This window comes from Physella acuta, unplaced genomic scaffold, assembly GCF_028476545.2.
Source record: "Physella acuta isolate Inbredline_101_S28 unplaced genomic scaffold, ASM2847654v3 ptg001160l, whole genome shotgun sequence".
NCBI lineage: Eukaryota > Metazoa > Mollusca > Gastropoda > Physidae > Physella > Physella acuta.
This window is the reverse complement of record NW_026732677.1, coordinates 180426-202094: the sequence shown is the minus strand read 5'-3', so window position 1 is coordinate 202094 and position 21669 is coordinate 180426. Positions and strand designations below refer to the sequence as shown.

General features: G+C 39.6%; 1 protein-coding gene across 1 annotated transcript in view; it reads right to left on the bottom strand.

Moving 5' to 3' along the window:
* Window positions 1-21669, bottom strand: part of LOC131956567 (uncharacterized) — a 151822-nt gene that overhangs the window by 69181 nt on the left and 60972 nt on the right. The window contains exons 25-26 of the mRNA XM_059321087.1: window positions 20722-20871; window positions 18847-18898 (exon numbers count right to left, since the gene is read on the bottom strand). Of these exons, the coding sequence (XP_059177070.1) occupies window positions 18847-18898; window positions 20722-20871 (202 nt within the window). The remainder of the gene's footprint in view (window positions 1-18846; window positions 18899-20721; window positions 20872-21669) is intronic.

Below are 21669 nucleotides of genomic sequence, written 5' to 3'. Positions count from 1 at the left end.
AACATACAGGTTTAAATGTAAACATTCGTATACATGAAACAGCTTTACACGTAGGCTACATCTAATACGTTCTGGAACTTAGTATATTACACGTTAAAACAAGACCTTTCAAACAGCAACTCTTCTATTTTCTACCCATTACCAGCGGTATCTAAATTACAATCACTTAACGCGGGTGTGACGTGTGCTTAATATAAGCGCCGAGTCTTCCACCGGTCTACATTATCTCCCAGTTTTTTCATGCAAGATAAGCGGGATGTGAGTTCAAGGTCGGTCATCACCAGTGTTGACGATACCATCAAAGTCTGCTCGTGCACTAGACATTACCAGAGCTATATCGTCATGACCTGACAGGTTCGATACCGGGAAAACCCGATCATGCCTGTGATGCTTGACTTTATGGGATGGTGTGGCAAGGGGATAGAGCGCTCGCATGCTAACCCGAAAGACTGGAGTTTGGTTCCGAAACGTTTAGCAAACCGAACTGAAGTCTAGTGGACGTTTCTGAGTCCACCCAACTCTATAGTGAAAGTAAACGCCGGCTGTTGAAAGAACTGCTGACCACGATGTTCCCTCATGTGTCGAAGTCACAGAAACGGTCTAACTCTACTTCATATCTCCAATCATGCCCAGAATCAGTTTCTTGTTGAACTGTACACATAGTATTAAAAAAAAGATGTATTCAGAAGAATTTTTTGTTCCATTTAAACTCATCCGCCGAGCAACAGCAGGTAAATCAAATTTCGGATTTTTAAAAATTGTACATACACACAAACGCACTCACAGTTTATACAACCAGTGGTTCTTGCAGACATTTCACGCCCCCCCCCCCCTTTTTTTTTTCCCGGGACGAAATATTTATTATGATGGGGGGAAAGGGGGTTGCAAAACGCCTGTAAGAAATCATGTTCCAAAGACACACCGACACAAAAAATGACTAAAGGTTGAGTCTATGACTCCCATGACCTGGATCCAGGAGTGCCAGTGCACGACGGAGCCACCGTGTGCGCGTGAGTGGCCGGCGGAAGCCGTGTAGACCGAGGTTTAAACATCCACATATTTATCGTGTCACTGTTATATTAGTCCTTAGATCAACATGGCACTCGGTCAAGATAAGGTGTGAGGGTAGGTAGGACTTGGCTGCAATCGCATAAGATGATCGCTGATGATAGCGTCACGAGTGACTAGGGCTAGTCAGATGTTTTTTTTCTCCCCACTACAGCCATCGTGTAATCTAACATTAACACACAGCTAATTCATAAAGATAACATTGGGGCTCGTCCATAAATGACGTCACACCTCTTGGTTTGGGAGGGGGATGTATACGATTTTTTCTTTAAAACGTTTAGTTAAAATTATTATTCAGATTCAGAAAGAGGAAGGGTGGGGGTGGTGGGATTAGAGGAACTTGACGTTTTGGGTTTCTGATAACCTTGAAAAGATAGGGTGGTGAGGTTTTAATGGATTCGATACTTCATTAACTGACTACCCCTTTACCCTAACAACATTTTTATTTACAAGCGAGTCGGCCAGTTACCTAAGTAACTTGAAATAACATGGCTGTAATTGCTTTTAGAATAGGTTACAATAAGTTTATAATCACTGTTAAAAGGGTGATTTTGCTCTACTATTCGCGACAACCAGATTTTAAACACTGTTGAAATGTTATTCCTGAGTAAAAAAAAACAAAAAAACAAATACAAAAACCCGTTACGCTGTGTTGTGATCAAAGCCCTGCATGTTTGCTACGCACAGCTGACGACAGGTGTATGCATTCACTACAATTATAATTAGCCAGGCACCACGTTAGCTCATTTACATTTGTTTTCTCGTGGAAACAAAAACATCAAGTGATCAAGGGAGTTTTAATTCACTAACCTTGAAACTAAACACGCCTGTGTGATAGCATAGTGAAGCCGCCCCCCTCCCCTCTCTTTTACACACACGCACATAACACACCCACCCAACAGAATATGCTCACACTAATATCACGCATAGACATCTAACAAATCGCACACGCTTACGATAACAATGGTCATCTCAATCCAAAATCATAACTTCTAAACAAGGGTCATTTACCAATACAAAAAAACACACCTTAAAACACAACACAACTTGAATTAACCTCATTGCTAGGCCACTACTTAAACACGACATAATAAATAAATACAAAATCTGATAAACTTACGTTAAAACATCAGCTATAAACTAAACCACTATGTCCTATCACAATTTTTAAATCCATTGTTTGAATTCCAGTCCATCACCACTACGAAACCACGACAGCTAAGCCTATTATATAAATAAGAACATAGTTCCAACACCACCTTGCTACGTTTTTAAGCCAGAAGAATCTCACTACTAAAAGCTATGGAGCAACGAAATCCTTCAAGTGCCTGCCATACGCAGGTAGCCGGAGCGAGAGTTGTGTATCTGAGATGGTAATTAGCTCCCCTTCACGGAGATGAGAGGATTGGTTCCGTGTGGGTACACTAATCATCCTCCCCACTGCTACACCATCTGCTAAAAATATTTACACGTACTCAAAAGTAAAAAAAAAAAAAAAAAAACACCTGTAAATTCCTTCAAAACGTCGCAAGAAGAAAGGTCGTGAGCTTGCACTTTGTCAAATATAAAACAAAACGAGTAGCGTCCCTTCGATAAAAAAAAAGTTATCTCCCTTTTCTTTACGAACTAAACGTCACTTCAAATAACTTTATTAAAAACAAGAATCTACATAAAATTCACGGAAAAATGACAATCCATACCGAGGCCAAGATCCACGGTTTATGTTGTAGATGTCTAGAATAAGAACATTAGATGCCTAGAATAAGAACATTAGATGTCTAGAATAAGAACATTAGATGTCTAGAATAAGAAAACCAGAGAGGGTGGAGTCGATGGTCCAGATACCAGAGGTAGATAACCTCCTCGTGTCTTGTGCACTTCCCCTGCATGACACCACACTGCATACAGCACCAAGCTACAACAGCAGGTGTACCACCACGACGCATGAACTTTCTATAACTTACACAACAACAAAAAAACTATGCCATTGCATCCAGTGTTTATATCTGTTTTAAATCAGATAAAGACAAGACATATGGAGCTTCAGAAAAACGTAACGCACAATTAAATAGTAGGCATGGGTTTTCTAAACTGATGACTAAGCACTTTCCCTACGCGAAATTACCTCTGTGGTACGAAGCACTGTAACTGAGGTACACAACATTAAAAAAAATGTAATCCCTCGTTTGCTGTTATACAAGAGAAGTTTATAAAGGGAAGTAACCTCGAGTACACACGCAGTTTATCACTCCTTGTAAAGTGAGTTATGGCCCGCTCCCTGAACCATAAACTAATCCAACGTCCACTCGCACAACGGGTGTCTGTGTTCACAGACACACAAACAAACAAACACAACGTCATACACGGGCGAGTCTACACAATCTTATTTAACACACTACTCACACTACGAGAGATGGAAAAGTAAAACAAAGCATAGTTTTAGTAGCGTGTTGATGTACACGTAACGCTATTGAGAATGTAAACACGATTACGGTAAAGCATAACTTGATTTGTACAGTGTTACGCATTATTGGATGAGTGTGCGTATGTGTATGTGTATTTGAATGGGTTAAGGTAAACGGGAGTGTGTGTGGGTGAGTAAGTATATAAATGTATGTATGAGTGAGGGTATATGTAAGTTTGTGTATGAGTGAATGAATCTGCGAGTGTTGGTGTGAGTATATGTATGTTCTTATGTAAGTGTATGAGGGTGAGTGTATTTGTGAGTATATGTGTGCGAGCATGACAATGTATACGATAATTAATATGTGTCTTCTTGAGTATCTTTATGTTCAAGTGTAAGTGTATGAGCGTGAGTGTATGTGAGTGTATGAGTGAATAAATGTGTGAGTATCTGTATGTTCATATGTGAGAGTGTATGTGCGAGTATGTGTGCGAGTGTGCGCGAGTGTGTGTGCGAGTGTGCGCGCGAGTCTGCGCGCGAGTGTGTGCGTGCGCGAGTGTGTGCGTGCGCGAGTGTGTGCGTGTGCGAGTGTGTGTGCGAGTGTGTGTGTGAATGCATATGTGTGAGTATGAGTGAATGTTTCTTTTTTGAGTATCTGTATGTTCATATGTAAGAGTATGAGTGTATATGTGAGCATCTGTATGTTCGTATATGAGCTTGTATGTAATAAAGCTATTCCCATTTATTTCTCACAGCAGCTGTTGGACCCACCAATGATATTAATACAGCTCAAACCACAAATATATACTTAGAAAAAAATTACATGCTACAATGATGAATTGGCCTACCACCAACAGACCACAATACAAATTTAACCTACACAAACATTATGCAATATCAACAACTTCAGTAAGACTGTAGATAACATACGGAATATCTGACAGTGCCGTTAAATTTTAACTAACAAAAAAGAAGGTTTAGCTACTGTATGACATTGCCATTACAACGAGGATTTCCTTCCAATAAAAACACAAACATTAAGAAAAAAACACGAACAACTAAATCACATGAACCACATCCATAGTATGAAAAAAAATCACCATTTGAAAAATATCACCAGAATAATATGACGGCTATAGAATCAACAAAATGCCATCATTTAAACAAAAAACTAGCAAATAATGCGGAACAAAAATGTGTTGGCTTTTGGAGTACAAGCACATTTCGAAAGGTTTGAGAAAGGTGTTTATGGTTGTAAAAAGTGGTAGGAAAAATAGGCGTTTATTGTTGAGAGTTAGTTAGAGGTTTTTGAGTGGTTAGGAAAGGTGTCCATGGTTAATAAGTGTGGTTAGCTAAAGGTGTTTATAGTTTTTGAGATGGTTTGGTAATGGTGTTCTAGTGGTTAGCTAAAGGTGTTCATAGTTTTTGGGATGGTTAGGTAATGGCGTTCCAGTGGTTAGCTAAAGGTGTTCCAGTGGTTAGCTAAAGGTGTTCCAGTGGTTAGCTAAAGGTGTTCCAGGGGTTAGCTAAAGGTGTTCCAGGGGTTAGCTAAAGGTGTTCCAGGGGTTAGCTAAAGGTGTTCCAGGGGTTAGCTAAAGGTGTTCCAGTGGTTAGCTAAAGGTGTTCCAGTGGTTAGCTAAAGGTGTTCCAGGGGTTAGCTAAAGGTGTTCCAGTGGTTAGCTAAAGGTGTTCCAGTGGTTAGCTAAAGGTGTTCCAGTGGTTAGCTAAAGGTGATTATGATTGAGTGCAGGTAGTGAGACCAGAGCATGAAACTTTTTGTTTCACTTACGCACATCTGAGATAACTTAAACGTGTTTTATGCTTCACGAGTTGTTTTTTTTTCAGCGCCATGGTAAAAATATCCAGTGCAATCTAGATCTACGTCATAAGCTGCAGGTTAACATGGAATGATCTATGTCTACTCACATTCTTAGTATAAATCAAATACTGTGAAATATGTTAGCATGGAATGATCTGTCTACTCACATTCTCAGTATAAATCAAATACTGAGTAGAACGTTATCAACTCTATGTCTACTCTTAGTCTAGATGTAAATCATTCTGTAAAAACGGACCAACATGGAATGACCTACGCCTCTTCTTAAAATGTTCGATCCACAATTCAAGACTGACAAAGAACACCTAGATTTCTGCAGGAACATGCTGCTCTTATATCACAACCTAAACCAAAACAACAGCAGAGACGGATAACACTTAGGTTACGGCCTTAGCTAAAAATCATCCAGCACCCCGACTGTTGTATTGCAAAATGATTTATATATATTCGAAAAACTGTATTTCATGTGTATTCTGGGCGCTGGGTGGCATGTCTTCTGGGACCCTAGGTGGCATGACTTCTGGGGCCTTAGGTGGCATGTCTTCTGGGGCCCTGGGTGGCTTGTCTTCTGGGGCCCTGGGTGGCATGTCTTCTGGGGCCCTGGGTGGCATGTATTCTGGGGCCTTGGGTGGGATATATTCTGGGGCCCTGGGTGGGATGTATTCTGGGGCCTGGGTGTGATGTATTCTGGGGCCCTGGGTGGGATGTATTCTGGGGCCTGGGTGGGATATATTCTGGGGCCCTGGGTGGGATGTATTCTGGGGCCCTGGGTGGGATGTATTCTGGGGCCTGGGTGTGATGTATTCTGGGGCCCTGGGTGGGATGTATTCTGGGGCCCTGGGTGGGATGTATTCTGGGGCCTTGGGTGGGATATATTCTGGGGCCTTGGGTGGGATATATTCTGGGGCCTGGGTGGCATGTATTCTGGGGCCTTGGGTGGCATGTATTCTGGGGCCTTGGGTGGGATATATTCTGGGGCCCTGGGTGGGATATATTCTGGGCCATGGGTGGGATGTATTCTGGGGCCTTGGGTGGGATATATTCTGGGGCCTTGGGTGGGATATATTCTGGGGCCCTGGGTGGCATGTATTCTGGGGCCTTGGGTGGGATATATTCTGGGGCCCTGGGTGGGATATATTCTGGGCCATGGGTGGGATGTATTCTGGGGCCTTGGGTGGGATATATTCTGGGGCCCTGGGTGGCATGTATTCTGGGGCCCTGGGTGGCATGTAATCTGGGGCATTGGGTGCGGTGTAATCTGGGGCCCTGGGTGCGGTGTAATCTGGGGCCCTGGGTGCAGTCTATTCAGCCTCCACTTAAATCCCCTATTGCCACAGAACCTGCCAATCAGAACCAGGCAACTACAAATGACTGCGGTCTCAATGAACATCAGCAGCTACACGCTTGAGTTTACTAACGATAAAAACATTGCCGGCAGGACGAAAGAAGGTGAGCTTAAGGTAAAAACAGAGCGGATGTAAACAGATTAAGGCGCACCCATAGTTACGTAACATAGTAGGGGAGAGGGGAAAGTCAGTCTATTTAAAACATGAATGAATTCAGCCATTCAAAGACAGGAAACGTCAGCCAACACAAAACAGATGAATGACTTCTCAGAGGGAAAGTCAACCCACACAAAACAGATGAATGACTTCATTCTCAGAGGGAAAGTCAACCCACACAAAACAGATGAATGACTTCATTCTCAGAGGGAAAGTCAACCCACACAAAACAGATGAATGACTTCATTCTCAGAGGGAAAGTCAACCCACACAAAACAGATGAATGACTTCATTCTCAGAGGGAAAGTCAACCCACACAAAACAGATGAATGACTTCATTCTCAGGGGGAAAGTCAACTCACACAAAACAGATGAATGACTTCTCAGAGAGAAAGTCAACCCACACAAAACAGATGAATGACTTCATTCTCAGAGGGAAAGTCAACCCACACAAAACAGATGAATTGCTTCATTCTCAGAGAGAAAGTCAACCCACACAAAACAGATGAATGACTTCATTCTCAGAGGGAAAGTCAACCCACACAAAACAGATGAATGACTTCATTCTCAGAGGGAAAGTCAACCCACACAAAACAGATGAATGACTTCATTCTCAGGGGGAAAGTCAACTCACACAAAACAGATGAATGACTTCTCAGAGAGAAAGTCAACCCACACAAAACAGATGAATGACTTCATTCTCAGAGGGAAAGTCAGCCAACACAAAACAGATGAATGACTTCATTCTCAGAGGGAAATTCAACCCACACAAAAAAAGATGAATGACTTCATTCTCAGAGGGAAAGTCAGCCAACACAAAACAGATGAATGACTTCATTCTCAGAGGGAAAGTCAACCCACACAAAACAGATGAATGACTTCTCAGAGGGAAAGTCAGCCAACACAAAAAAAGATGAATGACTTCATTCTCAGAGGGGAAGTCAACCCACACAAAACAGATGAATGACTTAGTATATCTCAAAGAGGAAAGTCAGCCCACATAAAACAGATGAATGACTACAGACATTCCTTGTGAGGAAAGTCAGCCCACATAAAACAGATGAATGACTACAGACATTCCTTGTGAGGAAAGTCAGCCCACATAAAACAGATGAATGACTACAGACATTCCTTGTGAGGAAAGTCAGCCCACATAAAACAGATGAATGACTACAGACATTCATTGAGAGGAAAGTCAGCCACTACAAAACCAATGAATGACTGCAGCAATGTACAAAGAAGAAAAGTCACCTCCCTCAGATGAATGACGGCAGCCATTCTCAGATAGAAAGTCATCCCCCACAAAACTAATGAATGGCGCCAACAATTCTAAGACAAAAAAAAAATACAATGCACTGCACTCAAGTTCACCGCTTAACTAAAACAACCCAGAAGAAAAAAAAAGGAGGGGGTGGTTTTTGTTTATATAACCGAGACAGCAATCTCTGGATGCGTGTAGTGGTTTCCACTGTTTAAATCAAGATACTCAATCTAGATGATCCTGTTTCAGTGACTCGCGGTAAATAGATTAGAATAAGAAAATTACGACATCATACACGATGCACTGTGGTCATATTTACCAATATTAACAATGAAATATATTCAATCTAGATGGTCCTGTTTCCGTTTCTTTGACTCGAGATAAATAGAATATCATGACCTCATACACTATGCCTAGCGGTCTAATGAAAGTATACATATTTATCAATATAAACAATGAAAGATAATCCAGATAATCCTATTTCCGTTTCCTTGACTCGAGGTAAATAGATTGGAATATCACGACATCATACACTATGCATGGCGGTCTAATGAAAGTACATATATATATATACGAGCCGGCCCGCGGCATAACATACGCCGCTATTTAGTTGTTGTTTTTTCTACTTTTCAGTAATTCATAATTTGTGAATTCGACAGTACCAATGCTGCCACTGAAAATATTTCTTTAAAACACTATAAGTATAGTATAAGTAGCTCGTTAAGGATTATAACCACCCCCCCCTTCCTCCCCCCCCCCTACGTTTAAAATCGTTGCCCCTGCTTGTAAACATTTAGAGTGAACACAGCTCACTAAAACCATGTAGGGGTGGGGAGGTAGGGAGCGCGTTTACAGCTTGTTTTCTAGCGGCTCCCAGAAGAGAATTATATATATATATATATATATATATATATATATATATATATATATATATATATATATATATATATATATATATATATCTCAATATTAATAATGGGAGATATTCAATCTTAAATGAGAGTATTCATTGAATAAAGTAAATAAAGTAAATAAAGAGGATCGAATGACCTAAAACAACAGAATACAATCAATTCTCAAGCGAAGATGTAGTCGATTATTGTTTATCTAAGCCGAGTTTATTTTAGTCTGTATACACACGGTTTGTCACTGCACGTGTTGAATAAACTCAAGGATGTACAATCAAAGTGAGAGTCTCTACTTAAATACACTTAAGTTTATGATGGGTTGAGAAACACATTATCATGAACACAAGGCATGCTGTAACAGAGGCGTAGCGACCCTACCCTACAATTTGACGCCCACCTCGGGAACAACCTTTCGATTTTCAATTTGCACCCTCCCCCCCCCCCCCCACCAAACTTTCAATTTGCACTCCCACCCATATATTTTTTATATTTATGATGCAAAACTGCAGCTAAAATGATATTTTAATTTGTTTTTACAACCCATTTTGGCGCCCCCAAAGGTCGGCGCCCGGGGACATATGTACCCCCCGCCCCCTCTCGCTACGCCTGTGCTGTACAACTAATTATATCCCAATGCTATCATTCTTCATAGTAATGTACTTAAAGTAATTATGATACTAATTATATCCTTCTTATGAAGCTACTTTAACAAAGTGAAAAAATCAAAACCACAAGTCACATGTTGAAACCAATACTGAATTGAATTAAACGAAACTCATGCCCACAAAATCGCTACCTAAATTTAGAACCACAAATTTTCCAAATCAATCTATTCCCGTGCTTCTTAAGCATCAATTTATAACAAGAAACACCGAATAAAATCTTTTTTGCATCACCGCCAATAGCGTCGACATTTCACTTTCCGGATCAAACACGAAATAAAAAACCACTTCCCACTTCCTCAAGCGATAATTAGCCACCGATCCTCACCCCCCTAATCATACACACATGTACATGCAGATATAAACTCGGATGTTGAGGCGTGCCCCACAGATAGATAGCTAACTCATAACCCGCACGCGACTACTTCCTGCGGTAAAACAACTTGATACGTTTATTTACTATGGGAGGGGATGTAGAGTGTCAAGATCATTTTTAATACGTGTATTTTACATTTCAAATGTCAAAATCATTTTAGTACGTTTATTTTATTATAGGAGGGGATTTACAGCGTCAAGATGATTTTTTCAATACGTTCTATTTTACTATAGGAGGATATTTCAAGTATCAAGATGATGTTTTAAAAACTTTACACCAATCCAAACACGCACGTAAGAAATGTACACACATGTTTTAAAAACTTTACACCAATCCAAACACGCACGTAAGAAATGTACACACATCCATCAGCAATAATTATAATTATATACCCACCCACCTATGTATGTAAAGCAGTCATCATAATTATACACCAACACACGCACTTATCAAACAGACGCACAACAACAGCACCAATCAAAATGTATTACTTGTGTACTAAAACCTCGTGACGACTACACTCTTGTTAATACTTATTATTGGTAATGAAATCTCAATTTAGTTGTAACGACAATCTATTGTCCCAAGTTTGCTTACCTTACCAGTGTTTCTTTCAAACTTTTGTCTCGGGGGGAGGAGGGGGTGTGCGGACACTGGTCAAAGAATATATATTTTCTATTTAAATTCCATTTCGCTCGGCGGGGGGGGGGGGGGGGTAACATTGCCCCATGCACGAAGAGATGCCTGGGAGAAACTGTGTACCTTACCCTTAAACCATGCCACTAACAGCAGTCATATGGCCATACGAAATAACCCTCTCAATACTACCGACCTAAATTATAAAAAAAAAAAAACAGGTACGCGCAGTGTCTTTATTGTTGTTCATTGATCAAATAAACCCCTACTCTTCTTCTGTAGTCAGGCTAAAATTTCTAGATAAACTCGCACATAAAGCAGGCCTCCATGGGTACATTAACATTCTTAGCTCTTCATCATACGTTCTGTGTTAACATTTTTATCCAGGTTTTTAAAGCGATATTTTATTAGCCTTAAACCATTTGCTATTTTAAACACGGGAACGTTTTGGCCAAGTAATGTGTTACTAATTATAAACAATTACGATTTTTTTTTTTTTTTAAATCACTGCACGCATTCCCTTACCTGTTAAAAAAAACTAACACAACATACGCTCACATATTACACTACTGACGCGTAACCCTGAAAAGTTAAAAGAAATTTTTCAATGTTTTAATTACGTTCACTAAAAAAGAGCTAAAACTACTCATAATATCAGCCTAAAAATGATGGTGAGAGTTAACTCCCTGCAGCATTAACTTAAGCGTTAAGGGAAGTAAGCTGTGATAATTGACTAAGGGGGTGGGGCATGGGAATAAAACTGGACATGATAGACTTCCTTGTTAACTCTTTCATCCAATGTTTACTTTTAATGAATTCCAATCGTTACGTGAACTGCTTGCAGTTTTATAACTACAAAGTATCGCCAAAAAAATACCCCCCGCCACCAAAAAGATTATATAAAGAGGATATGAAACGTACACTTTTAGACTTTATTAAAGAGGGTGAAATTGGAACATCTAATTAATATCTTTCTAGAGAAGAAAGTCTATATTGAGTACCATTAACCCTAACCCTGAAGATTGCTGCGTGCATTGAAATTGGAGCTGGCAAAAAGTGGAGGGGCTCAACTTTTTGCATCTGAACTTTTTTAGTAGCGGGGCTTATCTGGACAAGTACCAAGTATCGCCTGTCTATGTTACTTGGCTCAAGGAGTGGGCGTCATCAGTTATTGTATTGAAATCAAGTTTGTATCGAGATTACAAGTCTCAACGGCATAAAAATCAGATAATGTGGGAAAATGTGCTTTCACGTTAAACCAAATACAGTAAAACGTCAAAAGCCCTTTGGTGCTATAAATTTGTATTAACGTTAATCCTAATCTAATCCTCGCTAGCTACTACAAAAAATCCCACTAACCATCGTTCACTCAGCTTTCAAGTCCGCATTCGACCCCGCGATTAACTCAACTCACAAACTCACCATCACCTGTCTGTGTTCTAGACTATTCAACACAGTGTTTCGTTTCTTTCAGACTTTTTTCTCCAGGGGGAAAGGGGGCAATTGAGAGGCAAATAAGTGCCACTTTTTTGTATAATCCACTCATCAAATTCCGTAATGTTTCTACTTATTTCCGCATACAACTCTTCATTTAAACGTGGAGCACGCTTCAATTAAAAAATTATTAAGCCATGATATATTTATACGCGTGTTAAATGGACGGAAGCAAATAAACTAGATCCCAGTCTAGTCTGTAATCGTTTCATCAGATCGCAAACGCCATGTAAAACACCACATACAATAGCGAGACAGTAAATAGGACGTTCGAGGTTCAAATGTAAGCCTGGGTCAATACGACCTAGTATAGCCTGGCTCTGCATATGTCAGAACAGAAACAAAACGTGTTATAATTCACGTATCTTAAAATATGAAAATTGGCATTTCCGGTTGTCTTAACTCCGGGAACAAAAAAAAAAAAAAAAGAAAACTCAATATACTTAAATATATAGTCTATATTTATTCTTTTGATGGGATCGCGTGACCTAAGCGGTAGAGGGCTAGGCTGCTAGTCTCGAGTTCGAATCCGGTCACAAGTCACTATTACATCCCTGAGTCCACCCAGCTCGGATGGGTACCTAACTCAAGTAAAGGTGGCTGAGCAGTGTGCTGATCACATCATTCCTTTATATGCCCAGGTCAAGAAAGAAACTGTCCTTAACGTTTTGTTGGTATTGTAAATATCTGACCTCGACCCTGTTATTTGGCGTTAAATAAAGGTTTTTTTTTATTTCTTTGACCATATGTGCTTTGACTAAAGGGGGCCAAACACCCAATGGTCAAACGCCCAATGGTCAAGAGCCCAAAGGTCAAACACCTAATGGTCAAACACCCTATGGTCAAACGCCCAATGGTCAAGAGCCCAAAGGTCAAACACCCAATGGTCAAACACCCAATGGTCAAACACCCTATGGTCAAACGCCCTATGGTCAAACGCCCAATGGTCAAACGCCCAATGGTCAAACACCCCATGGTCAAACGCCCAATGGTCAAGAGCCCAAAGGTCAAACACCTAATGGTCAAGAGCCCAAAGGTCAAACACCCAATGGTCAAACACCCAATGGTCAAACGCCCAATGGTCAAGAGCCCAAAGGTCAAGAGCCCAAAGGTCAAACTTCCAATGGTCAAACACCCAATGGTCAAACACCCTATGGTCAAACGCCCAATGGTCAAACACCCCATGGTCAAACGCCCAATGGTCAAGAGCCCAAAGGTCAAACGCCTAATGGTCAAGAGCCCAAAGGTCAAACACCCAATGGTCAAACACCCAATGGTCAAGATCCCTATGGCCAAAGCTGCACGTACTAAATAAAATGGAACTTTACCAATACTTCAATGCTCAACTAATATATGGTACATATGTTTTTTCAACGACGGATACAAAGTTCACCACAGACAATACCCCCCCTCCCTCTCCCCAGATAAATCTAAAAAAAATTATCATTTAACCACAACTCCCAACCTGAGATAAACTACAGCAACATACGTCCCACGGCAGCACGCCAAACAAACATCCACCCGGGTTAGGATTAAGCCAGGTTAGCAGCCATCTGGTAAATATTTACAGGACGACCCGGAAGACACCATTAAGCCGACAATTAACGTTGTTTCCACGACTGGAGAGGCTTAACACGTGCCGTTTCTAATGTATCCAATGCTGTCTTCTGTTTAAAGTACATTTGGTCGTGGTTTTAATATTCGCTGGTACAACAGAATAATCAAAGTACATCTGGTGTTGGTTTCAACACTGGCTGCTACAACAGAATAATCAAAGTACATCTGGTGTTGGTTTCAACACTGGCTGCTACAACAGAATAATCAAAGTACATCTGGTGTTGGTTTTAACATCGACATGTACACCAGAATAATCGAAGTGTATTTGGTGATGGTTTTAACATTGGCTGCTACAACGGAATAATCAAAGTATATCTGGTTTTAACGTGGGGTGTGAATCCAACTAAACGTTGCAAAATTTGCCCGAAAAAAATGGTTTTCTTGAGAATTGTAATAACTGACACGTCATTCCACATCTGGTTTGTGTGTGTGTGTGGGGGGGGGGGGGGGGTTGTATAAATGAACATATATATATATATTTATTTATATATATGCCTATATATAGATTTTTTTTTCTCGGGGGGGGGGGGGGGGGGTGACACCATTAGTTGCCGCACCAGGTGACACCCAACCCAGCTACGCCACTGGTTTTAACATCGACAGGGATAACAGAACGATCACGGTAGGCCTATAGCCTATATGTATTGAAGAGTTTGCTAGAATATATTATATCTGCAGTGTAAAGCCTAGCTTCATTTATGTAGTCAGTGGCCAGAAAAAATCTCTCTAGGATAGAAATGCCAAGTTTAATTACAAAAAAAAAAAACAAAAAAAAACTAACAACTTTTTATAAAAGCAGTTTGTATGTGACGTCATTTAAATTAAGCTTGCAAAGATAAACTGGTTCCCAACATGTTTTTAGTTCTTAGAAGCTCCAGCACAGAGGATCAGTTGAAACAAGATGGTGATTGACGCTTCCCTTTTCTTAAAAAAGGAGGCTGAACTTAAAGGCTAAAGTTTACCACAGGAACATTTTAAAACAGGGAAACTTTGATGCACGCAATGCACAATATTTAAACTTTGTGTTCACAATCAAGTGAAATGAGAATGATTGAATAGAGTTCAAAACCCGGTTCAAACCGTCTTAGCCTGCAGAAGTTCCCAGTGTAGGGTACCAAGAGTCAGAGATAGCCTGCAGGTCGGTCTGGTAGCAGAAAGGTTGGTTCCACTAACACTAGGCCGTGGAACATTCTGTAGGGGTGTTAGCGTGCATGCACACACTTTATACCAGCAACATCACAGTTCATAGCATTTAAGGGAAAGCTGGATAAAGTCGGTAATGTATGGGTCAGTTGGAGAGATCAAACAATATAGGGTCAGTTGGAGTGTATCGAAGTTGACGTTTACATAAATTAATAATATTTAATATGTTCCATTCTGTTCACTACCTTAAAATTAAAGATAGATAATAAATAAACACGTGTAGAAAACTTCAAAACAATAACGCTCTGGTTAACATTCGCGAGCTAAATATGTTTCAAGCACACTTTAAAGGCTACAAGTCTGTAGTGCTGTATAAATTACCCGATTATCCTTGGTTGAAACTAGTTGGTCTCCTTCCATCACTTGTTAAATGCAGCGATCACAGGCGTGGTTAGAACAACAACACACTAGTATGGTTAGAACAACAACACACTAGTATTGTTCGACCGCTTTAAAACATCTGTTCGGTCGTACGGCAAAGGTTTACAGTGTGGTGAACTGTTTCACTCGTACAACGCCATCATCACCGGCGTGGTTAGAACTACAACAACACACTAGTGAAACAACACCACTTTAACACATCTCGATCATACGACAATCGTGGTGAACTGTTTTTACCTCCCCCCCCCCCCCTCTCCACTTTAACACACTAAAACGGATGATAACTGTCAATTGTAAACAACATACACAACTCTCGACAATAAAAACCTAATAAACTGACAGTGGGAGCTTATGCCACGAATTGTTGACCTAAAACTGTCGAATGTTTTTTTTTTTTTTTTTAAATGTAGACAACTTGTACATCTATTTGATCCAAGCAAGAAAATAAATAATAAAAGTAGTTGGTGATAAATCATATGCTTAAAGATGTCAATGCCTACAGAGGTTCAAACACAATATAAAAGCGTAAAGTTCACCACATGCCGATGTTCTAGGTAATCCAAAAGATAAACACCTGAACTATAATATTACCTGGAAATGCACGCGGCGGGTGGACCAAACGAAATTCACACAACTGCCGTGAGATTCATACACGAGGAACTTCGTCTCTTATGTACTCAACGTTCTCAGAGGTTCTCAAAGTGAGATCTAATGCTCTCAATGGACCAAACGAAACTCACACAACTGCCGTGCGATTTATACACGGGGAACTTCGTCTCTTATGTACTCAACGTTCTCAGAGGTTCTCAAAGTGAGATCTAATGCTCTCAATGGACCAAACGAAACTTACACAACTGCCGTGAGATTTATACACGGGGAACATTGTCTCTTATGTACTCAACGTTCTCAGAGGTTCTCAAAGTGAGATCTAATGCTCTCAATGGACCAAACGAAACTTACACAACTGCCGTGAGATTTATACACGGGGAACATTGTCTCTTATGTACTCAACGTTCTCAGAGGTTCTCAAAGTGAGATCTAATGCTCTCAATGGACCAAACGAAACTCACACAACTTCTGTGAGATTCATACACGGGGAACGTCGTCTCTTATGTACTCAACGTTCTCAGAGGTTCTCAAAGTGTTATCTAATGCTCTCAATGGACCAAACGAAACTCACACAACTGCTGTGAGATTCATACACGGGGAACGTCGTCTCTTATGTACTCAACATTTTCAGGGGTTCTCAAAGTGCTATATGATGCTCTCAATGGTTCTAGTAGCATGTAGAGCATACACTGAGCGTTCTCAATGGTTCTCAAAGTATGCAGAGCATGCACTCAACATTCTCAAAGGTTCTCAAAGTATTATATAATGCTCTCAGTGGTTCTAGTAGCATGTAGAGCATGCACTCAATGTTCTCAGATTCTCAAAGTATTATATAATGATCTCAATTAACAGCGCCCTATAGCCAAACTCGATTGTGCTCTGTAAATAGCAAACTCAATTATGCCCTGAAAATAGCCTAATTTAATTATGCCCTGTAAATAGCCTAATTCAATTATGCCCTGTAAATAGCCTAATTCAATTATGCCCTGCAAAATAGCCTAATTCAATTGTGCACTGTAAATAGCAGCGCCCAATTATGCCATGTAAATAGTCAAGCTCAATTATGCTCTGTAAATAGCCACGCCCAATTATGCTCTATAAATAGCCTAATTCAATTATGCTCTATAAAAAGCCACGCCCAATTATGCTCTGTAAATAGCCTAATTCAATTATGCCCTGTAAGTAGCCTAATTCAATTATGCCATGTAAATAGCCTAATTCAATTATGCCCTGTAAGTAGCCTAATTCAATTATGCCATGTAAATAGCCTAATTCAATTATGCACTGTAAATAGCCTAATTCAATTATGCCATGTAAATAGCCTAATTCAATTATGCCCTGTAAATAGCCTAATTCAATTGTGCACTGTAAATAGCCAAGCCCAATTATGCCCTGTAAATAGCCAAGCCCAATTTTGCCCCGTAAATAGCCAAGCTCAATTATGCCCTGTAAATAGCCAAATTCAATTGTGCACTGTAAATAGCCACGCCCAATTATGCCCTGTAAATAGCCAAATTCAATTGTGCACTGTAAATAGCCAAGCCCAATTATGCCCCCTAAATAGCCAAGCCCAATTATGCTCTGTAAATAGCCAAGCTCAATCCCTTACACCTGTAAGTGGTGTGGCAACACCTCCTTAAAGCAGTTATCTACAAACTTAATCAGCCAAACCTCTTTACTTTTAATCCAATCAACATATATAGCTCTTACATCATATCACCTGACCAGGTGAGAGAGCTTAACTTCGCCAGAATCTTTCCCAGGCCATGGTTGAAAAAGGAATAGTAGATGAGCGCAGGACTAGCAACCCTGCCTCATAAAAAAATAAAACCAAGCTACAGAATCTACAAATACACCAACCAAACGCCTTCTTGGATGAGAAAGTTCTTCTTTAGAAGAAACACAAATCACAAAACAACAAGCGATTGATAGAGCTATTAAAACAGGCAAATAGGGATGGATCAGGCAGGCCACGAGAAAATAAGAGAAAAACTGTGAGGCAAGCATTGGACTGGAACAGTGGCGTAGCCAGGAATTGGTCATGGGAGGGGTTCAAAAATGTTTCCATACATATATAATCCTATATATGGGGAGAGATGTAGCTGCAGCTTTTAGCTCCTCAAGGGCTTCACAGAATGAAGTCAGGTGGACAGCTGTATTGCTGGTTCCACTACCTACCCCCCCCCCCCCCCCAGCTATACAAAACCGTTCTAATGATGGCCACTACAATTGGATAGTACTATTGATAAATACTATAGATGTGGCTTTAAAAAACTTTGTTGTATTTTTGAAAAGCCAGTTAGAATAGGTTCAGTAAGGTACACCCTGCAGGCTATTTCAAATGAAATTTTGTTTGATAGTTTAGTGATATAAAAACAAAATTCTTAATATAAAGTATATTGAACATATTTATATTCCAATGATTTATGAGAAGCTTAAAGAAAAAAAACAACAGAAATAAAAGTAAAGAGTTTCTAAAAGGGATTAGATAAATGCTTTGGGGAAAATCTCACAGGTCAAGTAGTTTTTAGGGAATAAGATTTGTAAAAATAGTATGTTATTATGCATTAGTGATACAGTTAGTAATCAGATTAAGTTATAGTTAGGTAGTGTGTGTGACTAGAAAAAAATCAATCATTTTTCCCTTCCTATGGTGTAACTGGGGGTCAAGAGGGTAGTTACCTCCCCCGAGTCTATTGAGCTGAAACCCAGAAGACAACTGTCACAACAGCTCTGTCTACAGCTTTAACACACATGCCACACCACCAAAGAGAAACAACCCCTGCCACAAGGACTATAACTCTAGCAGTCAAAGCTAATTACCCCCCCTTGGAGCAGGTGCAGTATTTTGCCAAAGGAGAATGCGCTATTTAAAAATGAGCACCTACCTGTGATATGCTTGCCAAGTATTCCTCATCATCCTGGTCCTCTTCATCATACCTACACACATTTTCATTTAAACTTGATTAAAATATCATCAAAAGAACAACATCAAAGACAATCAGTTAAATTAGCTACAGGACTCAAAAATATAATTTCACATAAACCTCCATGCTGAAGAAAAAATTAAAAATTAAAATGATAATATATAATTATGATTTTTATCCACTCAAATTAATGACATGAACTAAATAATCTTGACACATTCTGATTTATTAAATAGTAAATCCCATATTTTCTTTCATTTTTGAAAAAAATATAAATCCAACTATTTAGGTTAAACTAATTCTTTTGAGTCCTGTTATTAAGCTTTAATATAAATGTTTGTAGTGCATCATTTTACATGGCGATGATAAAATGTTATGTATATACAAGAAATAATATTAACTCCAATGGTCCTTGAATCAGTGGTTCTTAATCTGGTTTCAAGCGAACCCCAGGGGATTCAGTGAGTTTGTCTCAGGCATTTGGCAGAGGTCAAGACACATAACTGCCTTATAAGATTCAAGATCTGACTTTGTCAGTGCAGAAGTGCAGAAGATAGAACTATTAAGAAGAGTTTGGCGGATATGAAACTGGTGGAGTTCGGCGCCTCCAAAAATGTTAAGAACCACTGTCCTAGTTTGCAGTGGTTCTGGATTGTGATCACGGATGAGAAGGCCATCATTATTTTGTTACAACTGGTTAAAGTATGTAGGTACATGTTTTAACATTTTAAAAATTGTAACAGAGTAAATCCCAATAGATCTGAATTAAGGGTATATAGGAAATGTACTCTTTTGTAAGTGATTGAAAAAATTAAACCTATACTATATAAACACAAGATTAATTAAACTGAATACCATCATAATATAAATACAAAACACCAACAATAGTTACACAAACTAAAGCCGACATGTCAAAAGCCAACAGTAAGAGGACCCTAAGAATTACAACAGAGACTTTAAAGGCATGACTTACTCTACACTATCCAAATGCCAACAGTACACAACTTACTCTACCCTAGCCTAATGCCAACAGTACATGATTTTCTGTACTAGCCAAATGCCAACAGTACGTGGCATACTCTACACTAGCCAAATGCCAACAGTACCTGGCATACTCTACACTAGCCAAATGCCAACAGTACCTATGAACTACACCAGAGACTTTAAACCATAACTTACTCTGTACTAGCCAAATGCCACCAGTACATGACATACTCTACACTAACCAAATGCCAACAGTACCTAAGAACTACACCAGAGACTTTAAACCATAACTTACTCTGTACTAGCCAAATGCCACCAGTACATGACATACTCTACACTAACCAAATGCCAACAGTACCTAAGAACTACACCAGAGACTTTAAAGCATGACTTATTTGACTAAGAACTACACCAGAGACTTTAAAGCATGACTTACTTGACTAAGAACTACACCAGAGACTTTAAAGCATGACTTACTTGACTAAGAACTACACCAGAGACTTTAAAGCATGACTTACTTGACTAAGAACTACACCAGAGACTTTAAAGCATGACTTACTTGACTAAGAACTACACCAGAGACTTTAAAGCATGACTTACTTGACTAAGAACTACACCAGAGACTTTAAAGCATGACTTACTTGACTAAGAACTACACCAGAGACTTTAAAGCATGACTTACTTGACCTAAGAATTACACCGGAGACTTTAAACCATGACTTACTCTACACTAACCAAATGCCAACAGTACCTATGAAATACACCAGAAACTTTAAACCATGACATACTCTACACTAGCCAAATGCCAACAGTACCTATGAACTACACCAGAAACTTTAAACCATGACTTACTCTGTACTAGCCCTGAAGGCCTCAGTAAATGTGTTGCCGTCTCCAGTGTGTTGGGGTGACATGTCCCAGTCCTCAATACACTTGGGCACACAATAGGCTTGGTCGTCTTCCAGAAGCATCTGAAGTTTTTTGCCCTGCAGGCTACCAAACCTGGGAACAGACCGGTCACATTTCTTACAGTCACATTTCTTACAGTCACATTTCTTACAGTCACATTTCTTACAGTCACATTTTTTACAGTCACATTTCTTACAGTTAACCATGTTCTAATCAGTGGGAAGATATGATCAGATGGAAGTAAAATGACTGCAACCTGAAAGCCTTGAATTCAGGGTTAGAGGCTTCAGGATGTTCTTGAGTCTGATGGGTACCTGACTCACATTAGGGAAACTAAAGCAGTAGGACATAGTGCTGACTACACTATTATCTGTATGGCTAGATAACTAAAATAAATAAACTCTACTTCATCTGCCTGATGTGTCATGGCTAAAAATGATAAAAGATGATGATGTTCCTATTAGGATAATTAGAAGGGAAGACACCGATATCAAAGGTACCTATCACTTTTCAGATAGTTTACCATTTTCAAATCAGAATAAATAGGAGGGAATGGAGTGTACTGACTTGAAAAATATTTGTATCTATAAAGGATGGATTTGTTTATTTTGTAAACATAAAAAAAAATTAACCTCAAAAGCTTTCATAAGTATCTTATTTCTTATTTCTTTTAATGCAGTTCTAATCCCTAATTATCTTCTCTTTCTTCTCAAATGTAATAGAGCATTGGCTATCCTCCAACACCATTATGTTTTACGTGTCAACACCGTATGCACATTATGGCCTAGTGGCTCAGACTTGAGCCTAATTTCTAGTTAAAATGCTCCCATTTCCTTTGTCCAGACAAAAACAATCAGCAAATGCAGCTGTTGTTTTTATTTTAGATTTTTC